We start from the raw sequence: 12,015 nt of genomic DNA on the forward strand, positions 1-12,015 counted from the left end.
GCTAACCATCATCTGAGCCTTCAGTGAGTCACAATCTTTTTGCTGGGAGGGTTTGAAATATTTCGAGAATTAACAAAATGTGACACAGAGACACAAAGTGAGCAAATGCTGCTGGGAAAATGGTGCCAACAGACTTGCCCGATGCAGGGTTCCCACAAACCTTCAGTCTGTAAAAAACGCAATATTTGCAAAATGCAATAAGGTGAAGCACGATAAAATGAGGTGTGCCTCTATTCAAGTGATACATATTCATTCAGACAGATTAGAAAATACAGAGGCAAATGATTCTCCCACCCACTTACCATTCCTGAGTATTTCCTTCTAGACACTGTTTCCTTATGAGAATGTGACCATATTACCCTTTCTTTCTTCCTTCCTTCCTCCCCTCCTCCCTTTCTTTCTCTCTCTCTCTTTCTTCTTCCTTAATTCTATAATAGATCATAACTACCTTTCACGGCATTAAATATTTATTTTTAGTGTCTACTTGGTATTCCATTGTTTGGATCTGTTATGATTTGCTTAACCAGGTCCCTATTATAGGACATTTAGCTTGTTTCCAGTGAAGGGGTGACATTTGCCAGAACTGCCTCTACTTGATGCCAGATGACATGGCAGACCTGGGCTCTGTCACTTACTGGTGAGTGAGTCTCAGGTCACTCCCTGATCCTCAGGTTTCTCAGCTGAAAGATGATAATTCCTGTCCACTTACTCCTATGGACCCTCCAGAATGGCTAAAATGAAAAGGATGGAAAATGCCCAGCGCTGGTGAGGATGCAGGGCCAGCAGAACTCTCACGCTGCAGGCAGAAGCGTACGACCACTATGGAAACCGTTTGCCAGTGTATCAGTTTCCCACGGCTGCTGTAACAAATGGCCACAAACTTGGTGGTTTAAAACAGCAAACATTTTTTTCTCTCACAGTTCTGGAGGCCAGAAGTCCAAGATCAATCGTTTCTCAAGGCTAAAGTCAAGGTGCTGTGCTCCTTCCAGAGGCTCCACCGGAGGAGATGTTCCTTGCCTCTTATGGCTTTTGGTGGCTTCTAGCATTCTGTGGCTTGAATTCCACGGCTGAATCTCTGCATGCTCTGTCTCAACTTAACATGGTCTTCCTTCCTCTCTCTCCCTCTCTCTGCGTCTCTGTGTCTCTCTCTAATCTTCTTCTGCTTCTCTCTTATAAGAACACTTGTGGGACTTCCCTGGAGGTCCAGTGGTTAAGACTCCACGCTTCCAATGCAGGGGCAGTGGGTTCAATCACTGGTCAGGGAACTAAGAACCCACACGCCAAAAAATAAAACAAACAAACAAAAGAACACTTGTGATAGCATTTAGAGCCCACCAAGACAATTCAAGACAACCTCCTTATCTCAAGATCTTTAACTTAATCACATCTGCAAAGATCCTTTTTCCAAGTAAGATAACATTGCACGGGGGGGGGGGGGGGGGGGGGAATCTGAAAAAGAATAGATATATGTATAACTGAATCACTTTGCTGTATACCTGAAACTAACAAAGCATTGTAAATCAACTCTACTCCAATATAAAATAAAAATTACATTAAAAAAAAATTCACAGGTCCTGGAGACTAGAACATGGTCATATCTTTGGGAGCCATTTATAGCCTCCCACAGCCAGTATGTCCTCAAGCTGACCGGGTGTGCCCTGTAAGACTCAGCAATTCCACTCTTGGATCAATACCCTATGCGAGTTCACGGAAAGGTGTGCCTAAGGACTTCGCAGCAGCACTGTTGACATTTGCCCCCAGCTGGAGACTAACCGATGCCAAATGCATGAATAAACTGTGGTGTAGCCACAGAGTGGAAACCACACAGCCGCAAGAAGGAATAAACTCACCCCATGTGCAGTCTCACACACTGGGAAGGCGCAAGAAGCCTGACACAGGATACACGCCACATGATTCCACTTCAACAAAGGTCAAAAACAAGCAAGAGCGGGACTTTGGCTATGGCCGAGCAAAGAGGTGAGCAAGCTGGCCCCCCAAAAAACAAGTACAAAACTTGACAAAATTGTCAAAACCAACTATTCCAGGGCTCTAGAAATCGACTAAGAGCAAACAACAAATGGAGAATTGTTTACTTCGGAAAAGCTTCTAGAACTCTGGGCACAAACAGTGGAAGGGGGTGGCCTTCCTGCCTGGGGCTGCTCCCATCTCCCAGCCCCACCCCACCCCATCATCACACTAGTTTCATGAGGGCAGGGCCGGCGGAGAAACCAGGGGCTGACTTGATTTGCAGCAGAGGATGGAGGCAGACTCTGAGAAATGCGGGTGTCATCAGGGACAGGAGCAGAACTCTAGAAAGCAAGTGGGGACCTGGCACCTCTGCTGGCCTGCAGTCCTGGCCCTGGTTGAGGAAATCAGGGACCAGCCAGCAATACAATAAGGAGAACCTGGGAATAAGGGAGCCCCGGAGAGGCTCGATCTGCTCTCCACACACCCCTGGCTGATGTGGGAAATATGCACCTAGGCAGGGGGACCCAAAAGGGCCAGGGGAGAGTCAGAGCCAGGGCTGACTTGAAAGCTACCTGAACTTTTTTTTTTTTTTTAATGTCAATTAGATCTCAATAAAGCGGTTTGAAAAACAAATCAATAAATATCAAAAGTTTGAAAACAACAGTAATACTAGGTGGCATTTGTTGATTACTTACTGCGTGCCAGGCACTGTTCTAAGCACTTTACATGGATTATTTCATTTAAGTTTCACACTACTTATGAGACCTGTTCTATTATTATCCCTATTTTAAAGATAAGAAAACTTAAGTACAGAGAAATTAAATGATTTGCTTAAGGTCACAGAGCAGATGGGCGAGCCAATAACAATCCCAAGTGGACTGAGTCCAGAACCTGCCCTTTCAACCACTAGGATTGAAGCAAGAATGACTTATTCCTGCCTCAGGGCCTTTGCACTTGCTATTCTTTCTGCTTAAAGCAATTTCTCCTACACTGTCACATGGATGGCTGCCTCCTTCTCATCATTCAGATCTCAACTTAACTTTTAAAATATTAAAAAAAAAAAATTAAAAAGAGGTCTTTCCTAATCACCCTCCAAAATTGCCTGAACTTTGAATTACTCCACAACCATGCTCCGCTTCATTGATGGAAGATGGGAGTTTTATTTTAATTTTCAGAAGTTTGCCTTTAATTTTTAGAAGTTTGATAGCGATGTGTCTCAGTGCAGACATCTTTGAGTTTATCCTGTTTGAGTCTTCCTCAGCTCCTTGAATTTGTAGGTTTATGTATCTGGTGAAATTTGGGGGAATTTCAGCTCTTGTTTCTTTGACTACTTCTCACCTGTTTTTCTCCTTTCCTTCTGAGGCTCTAATGAACGAATGTGAGATCTTTCGGGGGTAGTCCCACAGATTGCTGAGGCCCTGTCCATTTTTGTCCCCAGTCTATTTTCTCTCTGTTGTTCAGACTAGTTAAATTCTACTGTTATGTCTTCAAATTTGCTAATTCTTTCCTCTGTCCTCTTTGTACTATTACACCCATCCACTGAGTTTTTAATTTTGTTTATTATAAATTTATTGCTAATTTGGTTCTTCTTTATATCAATTTCCTTGCTGAGATCTTCTACTTTTTCACGTTTAAGCATGTTCACAGTTGCTCATGGCCACTTTAAAGTCCTTGTTGAGTTGAGATTTTCCTTGCTCTTGGTATGATGAATGAGTTTCAAGTGTATACTGAACATTCTGAGTTGAAAGACTCCAGTTCCAGTTCTTTTGTTTTAACAGGCTGCCTCTGACGCTGCCACGGGAAGGAGGTGTGGCCTCATTATTTCCAGGTGAAGGTAGAAACCCCGCTTCCCCAGCTGGCCTCCACTGATACCCAGAGCAAGAAGGGGTGCTTTACCATCGCTGGGCAGGCACGGAGTTCAGAGCTCACACTAGGCCTCCACGGATATCAGACCTGGCTGGGAGGGTTACTGCCCCCACTTGGCCTCATCTGACACCATTACCCCCTGCCCACCCCGCAGTGTGGGGAGAGGGACAGCAAGGAAAAGGCAGAAGTGTAGGCTTCCCACTTGGTCTTTGTTGATGGGGTTTAGGGTGAGGCTGCAGTTTTTCATAGTGTTTGGCTGGAATAGGGTGTTATCACCTAAGTTTTCTATCTTGACATGCTGTCCTTTTTCTGGTCCTTTAGCAAGAGATAGCAGACTTTTGGGGGGGCCCTCATTTTTTTGTTTGTTTGTTTGAGCCCATTGGTATTTCCAGGTTGCTGGCTTCTCAAGCAACCTGCCCAGGATATATGAAGCAAAAAGAAAAACTAGGGATTTTGCTGCCATATCATCCCATAGGTCCCAAGATCCTTGGCCCATCCTTCCTTTCTCTACCTTTCAGAGTCTTTCAGTGTTTGTTTTCTATATAAAGTCTAGAGTTTTTAAGCTGTCCTTAGCAAGAGGAATAAGCAGAAGTGCCTCTAATTCCATCTTGTCTGGAACCAGAAACCTCCCTCCCTCACCCCCATCCACGACAGAAACTCTCAACGAACTAGGTATAAAAGGGAACTTCCTCAACCTGATAAAGAGCATCTATAAAAACCCATAGCTGACATCATACTCAGTAGTGTAAGACTGAATGCTCTCCTCCTAAAGCTGGCAACAAGGCAAAGCTGCCTGCTCTGGCCACTCCTATTCAACCCTGTGTCAGAGGGTCTAATCAATGCCATAGGCAACATAGAGAAATTAGAGGTATCCAGAGGGGAAAGGAAGAGGTAAAACCACTCTACTCATAGAGGACATGTAGAAAATCCTAAGGAATCTGCCAAAAAATTACTAGAACTAAATACTAATTTAGCAAGGTTGCAGGACTTAAGATCGAGATAACAAAAATCAATTGTATTTCTACATATTAGCAATGAAAAATCCAAAAAATTAAACTAAGAGAAGAATTCCACTTACAATAGCGTCAAAAATCATGCAATACTTAGTAATCAATTTAACAAAAGTACAAGCCTTGTATCCCGAAAACTACAAAATATCACAGAGAAATGGGAAAGATCTAAATAAATGGTATAGAACAACTGGATATCCATATGCCAAAAAAAAAGAGGAATTTAGATCCTTATCTCACACAAACATTAACTCAAATGGATTTGGCCTAAATATAAGAAGAAAAACTGTAAAAATTACAGAAGACAATGTGACCTTAGGTTAAACAAAGATTTGTAAAATATAACACAATCCATAAAATACTATTGGACTTCACCAAATTTTAACACTTTTGCTCTTCAAAGGCAAAATACAGGAAATGCAAATACAGGCCACAGACTGGGAGAAAATATTTGCAAATCATCTATCTGATAAAGGACTTGTATCCAGACTATGTAAACGACTCTTAGAACTCATTAATAAGACAATCCAATTTAAAAATGAGCAAAAGACCTAAACAGGCTCTTAGCCAAAGAAGTCATATGAAAGAGTAATAAACACATGAAAAGATGCTCTATATCATTAGTTATTAGGGAAAGGCAAATTAAAACCACAGTGAGATACTACTTTGTAACCACAAGGATGGCTAAAATGTAAAAGACTGACATTACCAAGCGTTGACAAGGACGTGGAGAAACCAAAACCTCATACACTACTGGAAGGAAAGTAAAACAGTACAGCTAGTTTGGCGATTTCTTAAAAAGTGACCTATACAGTGATCAGGTCACCCAGCAATTAGACTCCCAGAAATCTCAAGAGAAAGAACATAATATCCACACAAAGACGTATACACAGATGTTCACAGCAGCATTATTCATAAGAGCCAAAAACTAGAAACAATCCAAATGTCTAGTAACTGGGGAATGGATAAACTTAATGTGGTCAATCCAGACAATGGAATACTATTGAGCAATAGAAGGGAATGATGTACTGACATACGCTATAACATGGATGAACCCCCAAAACATCGATAAGTGAAAGAAGTCGGAACCAAAAACTGCATATGATTCCATGTATGTGAAATTACCAGAAAAGGAACATCTATAGGGACAGAAGGCAGATCAGCAGTTGCCTGGGGCTGGAGGTAGGAACGGAGATTGACTACGGATGGGCAGAGAGGAAGCTTGGAAATATTCTAAAAACGGGTTGTACAATGCTACACATTTACTAAGAATCACCAAACTGTATACTTATAATGGGTGGATTTTTTTCACTTAAAAATTGTGGTAAAAAACATATAACATAAAATTTACCATCTTACTCGTTTTTAAGTGTACAGTTCAGCAGTGTTAACTGTATTCGCACTGTTGTGCAACCATCACCACCATCCATCTCCAGAACTTTTTCGTCTTGCCAGACTGAAACTATATCCCTAAAACACTCATTCCCATTCCCCTCCCCCCAGCCCCTGGCAACCAGCATTCTGCTGCGTGTCCCTGAGAATTCGACTACTCCTAGGGACCTCATACAATTAGAATTATACAGTATTTGTCTTTTGTGACTGGCTAATTTCACTTAACATAACGTCCTCAAGGCTCATCCATGTTGTAGCATGTGACAGAGTTTCCTTCTTTCCTAAGGGTGAATAATACGAATGGGTGAATTTTATGGTATGTAAATTATGTCTCAATAAAGCTACTTTTTAAAAAGGCAAAATTCTGGGTCTTCCCTGGTGGCACAGTGGTTGAGAGTCCGCCTGCCGATGCAGGGGACGCGGGTTCGTGCCCCGGTCCGGGAAGATCCCACGTGCCGCGGAGCGGCTGGGCCCGTGAGCCGTGGCCGCTGAGCCTGCGCGTCCGGAGCCTGTGCCCCGCAACGGGAGAGGCCACAGCAGTGAGAGGCCCGCGTACCGTACCAAAAAAAAAAAAAAAGGCAAAATTCTGGACAGTGATTCCCTCGAGAGGGGGTAGAGACTGGAAGGGGGCATGATGGGGGGGGGGCGGGTCTGGGAACTGTTACTGTTCTATTTTTGGATCTGGGTGCAGGTTACCTGGGTGGGTTCATGTTATGAAAATTCATTGAGCTGTACTCCTGTGACATGTGCCCTCCTCCTTGTGTGTTAGTCTTCAATGAAGTTTCATTAAAAATCCTTATTTATTCCTGTTTTGTAAATAAGTTCATTTGTACCATTTCTTTTTAGATTCCGCCTATAAGCGATATCATATGATATTTGTCTTTCTCTGTCTAACTTACTTCACTCAGTATGATCATCTCTAGGTTCATCCATGTTGCTGCAAATGGCATGATTTCATTCTGGCGGGGGAGGCATAAATTGGGAGACTGGGACTGACATATACACACTACTATATATAAAATAGATAACTAATAAGGACCTACTGTGTAGCACAGGGAACTCAATACTCTAATGACCTATATGGGAAAAGAATCTAAAAAAGAGTGGAGAGAGATATATATATATGTGTGTGTGTGTGTGTGTAACTGATTCACTTTGCTGTACAGCAGAAACTAACAACATTGTAAATCAATGATACTCCAATAAATTTTTTTTAAATCCCTATTTAGACTATTTCACAGGGTTACTTTGAGGCTCACACAGAGCTTTGTTAGCTATAACCCACTTGGCAAACACAGGAGCTGTCACTATGATCTCAATGACAGTTTTGAGTTCTGAATAAGCAGGTCGCCCAGGCCTGGCTGTTGGGTCCCCAGTACTCACCAGCCCCTAATTCCCATTCCACATTGGGGAGACGGTTCATGGGACTTCAACTGTGTGTTCTGAATAAATATTCAGAATGGCCCTCCTTTCCCATCACACGGCCCGGGCGGCGGCAGCCACAGCCTCGGCAGAGCTGCCCCCTGGGTGCCCACCTCACTGGGTGCCCACCTCACTGGGTGCCCACCTCACTGGGTGCAAAGGTGGGGCTGAGACTCACTCTGCAGCACGAGAACCACCACTTTCTCCACCGCGCCCAGCTCATTCTCCGCCAGGCACTGGTATTGTCCCGCGTCGTCCTTCTGTGGGTGGGCACGGGAGCGGGGGCGTGGCGTTCAGGAGAGGAGGACGAGGGGGCGGGGAGCATCTGGGGACAGCTGCCACCCAGGGCCCAGGAAAGGTGGGGCTGAGACTCACTCTGCAGCACGAGAACCACCACTTTCTCCACCGCGCCCAGCTCATTCTCCGCCAGGCACTGGTATTGTCCCGCGTCGTCCTTCTGTGGGTGGGCACGGGAGCGGGGGCGTGGCGTTCAGGAGAGGAGGACGAGGGGGCGGGGAGCATCTGGGGACAGCTGGGCACGGACAGGGGCACCTGGAGCAAGACCCATCTAACCAGGAGGAGCTTAGAGCATAAACCAGCCAGGGGCCCGCAGATTCCACCAGAGGGGCTTCCATGGCTGCTTGTCAATAGAATCCAAAGAGAATCCAGCTCCTTTCACCCCTGGAACTTGGGGTGGTGACAACTCATTGCTCTAAGGGGAGCTATATGCTGCGGAAGCATGACTTAGATCCACCTCTTCCAAACTGTGTACGTTAAGGTATTATGACTTCACGGCACATTGTTAGGAATCCCTTACAAAACGGGTTTTGTGTTTGAGCAAGTTGGGGAAACACTGAGTTAGACAAGAACAGGTTTCAGCACTGCAGGCTCCCTGGGGCTTTTATCGTGCGAGTGCGCAATTCGAGTCCCCACTTCCAGAGGGGGAGGGTTTGCAGCACTTCCTGGCCTTGGTGACAGGGAAGTTTCTCCCCAGGATATCCACGACCATGGCAGTGATGCAACTCAGGAAGAATGCTGGCTCAGATTCGCTTCCGAGTGGCAGCACCACCACGAGATGGAGCTGGGGCAGCCTGAGGCCACTGTCCACGCCCAGAAGATAGTATCCCCGGAGGCCACTCCCAAGGGACTGTCAGCGGGCAGCACGGCACGCAACTAAGGGTATAGATTTGGGCATCAGTCCAAGATGGGACCGAATCCGGGCTCCACTGTTCACCATGTCTCTGGAGCCTCAGTTTCCCCATCTCTAAAACGGGGATAATAGCCGGTAAGATTGTTGTAAGCATCAAATGAAATCATGCTCCCTAAATGCGAGGCACGGTGCCTGGTCCACAGCAGATACTCAGGTCACGGCAACCCTTATTGCTGCTGTTGCTGCCTTTACCAGTCTCAGACAGGCTCCCAGATGGGCAAGATCAAGGACCCCTAAGATGCGTCCTTGACATCATCGAACTGGGGAATTCTGCAGGACCACTGGGACTTGGGATACAGAAGGGAAGGTAAGCAGGGCCTGCCCCCGAGCTCAAGGCTTTGGAAATGGCGTGCAGTAGGAATCAGGAGACCTGGGCTGGGGTCCTGCCTCAGGTGCTTACTGGCTGTGGGCCTCTCTGACCCTCAGTGTCTTCATCTGTAAAATGAGGCCCTCTTATCCGCTTACTCTGCTCCATGGGGTTGTTAGTAGTAACATATATTGGCATTACTGAGGGACCAATCACTCTTAAATACCTGGTGTGGGTCATCTCACTGATTTCTCACTATAAATCTATGAGGTAGAACAATTATTAGCCCCATTGAATGGATGAGGTAATTGAGGCACAGAGAAGTTAAGCCCCTGGCTGGAGGTCACGCTAGTTAGTCAGGCGAGAATCTCTGGGTACAGGCAGGAAAATGCTTTGTAGACTGTAGAGGGTGGTGCCAACCTAAAGAACCGTCTTGGATAATCAGACAAAGTGGAGGGTTGTCCCAGGTGGCCCCAGCCCAGGCCCCGCCTTGCCTCGGTCCTACGGATGGTCAACGAGCCATTCTGCATCCAGTGCCGGAGCCGGCTGCCCTGCAGCAGAAGGCCATCTTTGATCCAGTGGATGTTGGGTGCTGGGTCTCCACGGACCACACAGTCCAGCCGGACGCTGCCCCCAACGGGTTCCACCAGGTAGGAAAAAGCCTCCCCTTGTAGGACAGGAGCCTCTGCACAAGGTGACAGTGGACAAGGAGTGAGAAAGGAGGTTTCCTTCAGGCTAAAATTCCCATAAATCCATCCCCCAAAGCCTGCCAGACAGACCCCAGGAACCTATGGAGGCTCCTGCTGGCTCAGCACGGCTGTGCAGAGTCAATACATCTGGGATGGCATACAGCTTCCGTGTCGCAGGTCAAGTGAACTAGACTGGCAGTGGCTGCCAGGAACACCGTGCTGAGAAGGATTTGAAGTTGAGTGGGAATAGTGCTATGATTGATTAGTGATGCCTGAGACAGGCACAGGAGGGGAGAAAGCGCATGAGTGTCATACACTCGCGCTCAGAGATGGATTAGCCCAGTGGCAGGGTACTTTGGAAAACAAGGACTACACAATCATTAGGACACCTCTGTTGGACATAGCAATACTAAGACATCCCTGATTCTCATTTCATGCAACTCTTAAACCACTCTTGGATGCCCTGTGCTGGTTTTCATCCTTGCCGGTTTCCTGAGGTTGAATCTACCAACAGTACAGTTGAATCCTGGTGCCTTGGGCAGCTCATTCCCCTCCATCGAGCCCCACCCTCCCATCCTACAGTTGGACATACAAGTCACGGTGCCATGAGGGTTACTGTGCAGGGCTGTGGGGAGCAACCGGCAGGCTGGCGAGATTCACGCATCGTTTGCCAGGGTACCTTGGCCCCCATCCCCCTCCCACATTGACACCATCCAGCTGAGGGTAGTGCTTCAGGCTGATGAGTCAGATCTCAGTTCTACCTACAGCCGGTCATCTGGGGAGGGTAAAAAATACTGCTGTCGAGGCCTCACCTTTACTGAGTCGGGGGTGGAACCTGGGCCTCGGTATTTTATAAAGTCCCCCAGGAGACCCTGATGCCCAGCCAGGGTGGAGAGGTACTAGTTCAGAGATCAGGAGGCCAGTTTCTTAGAAAAACCACTAGGTTGGGTCAGCAGAGGTCTGGAGAAAGACCACGTGGTCACTCCCTACCCTTCACGTGGACAAAGCTGACTGCCTGCACTCGGCCCGCTCTGTTCTCGGCCCAGCAGACGTAGGTCCCGTTGTCCTCTCTGGTGACTGCCATCCGCTGCAGTGTGCTGCCCCCGTCCTGCTCGGACACCCCCTCTGTGGCAGAGAAAGAGACGCCCCAGGGGGCTCTGAGCTCAGGGTGCCAGGGACCTCCTGCCCTGAACACTTAACTCAGGCCTCGGTATCCAGCAGGTGCTTCATAAAGGTACAAAGTGTCCCCTCCCTGCTGGAAGCCTAAGCAAGTGGGATCTGATCGTGGCAGGCACAGGATCGGATGATGAGGATGAGGTAGAAGACCCGCCTTTTCTCATTTTCAGGTCCACACCGCGAGCATGATGAGTGGCCAAGGGGAGGCCTTCGGGGGCCTATTAACATGTGGCACTTATAGAGATATTGTCATGAGTTACATACAGATGGATGCTATTTTTTTAAATTAATGTTTTTGGGGGGGCTGTACCACACCGCAGGTGGGATCTTATTTCCCTGACCAGGAATCGAACCTGTGCCCCCTGCAGTGGAAGCGCAGAGTCTTAACCACTGGACCTCCAGGGAAGTCCCTGGATGGATGCTATTAACAGCCTTTGTTTTCCCTGTAATCCTTAGACACTGCCCCTACACCAGGAATAAGGACAAGGGCTACACAGATGGGGCATTTACTCTGGGCGAGGCCCTGCCAAGCGAGCCTCCTGCATTAAACCATTCCGCCCTCAGGACCCCTGTTATCTCTATTTCAAGATGAAGAGCTGGGCTCAGAGAGGCTGAATCTCTCTCCCGATCTCTCCGCCCAGGAAGCAGTGAGTTGAGGCAAAGCCTCCTGCACAGGTAGGTGTGCAAAGGTGAGCCACACGCGTCTCCCAGCACCTGGACTTGGGTATAGGAGGAGATGAAAATATGACTTTGCGGTGGAGGAGACTTAGCAATTCATCCATTCGGCAGACACTTATCGAGTACCTCCTATATACACCACAGGGCCTGTGCAGGCCTTGGAGCTCCCTAGACATGACCAGGGACCCAGGTGAGAGGAAAGGGTCCCCCATGAATGGAGTTTGTGGAGGGGCCCACAACGGGAGCAGCAGCGCTGGGCTGGAGCACAGGCCCCTCTCCTGGCCCTGAGGTCTCCAG

At 47.3% G+C, this 12,015-nt stretch overlaps 1 protein-coding gene across 1 annotated transcript in view; it reads right to left on the reverse strand.

Annotated features, from left to right (window-relative positions):
- HMCN2 (hemicentin 2) overlaps positions 1-12,015 on the reverse strand; it is a 146,068-nt gene that overhangs the window by 12,245 nt on the left and 121,808 nt on the right. Inside the window, exons 75-77 of the mRNA XM_028497384.2 lie at positions 10,855-10,989; positions 9,670-9,860; positions 8,034-8,115 (exon numbers count right to left, since the gene is read on the reverse strand). Of these exons, the coding sequence (XP_028353185.1) occupies positions 8,034-8,115; positions 9,670-9,860; positions 10,855-10,989 (408 nt within the window). The remainder of the gene's footprint in view (positions 1-8,033; positions 8,116-9,669; positions 9,861-10,854; positions 10,990-12,015) is intronic.

This window comes from Physeter macrocephalus, chromosome 13 (genome assembly GCF_002837175.3).
Source record: "Physeter macrocephalus isolate SW-GA chromosome 13, ASM283717v5, whole genome shotgun sequence".
Lineage (NCBI taxonomy): Eukaryota > Metazoa > Chordata > Mammalia > Artiodactyla > Physeteridae > Physeter > Physeter macrocephalus.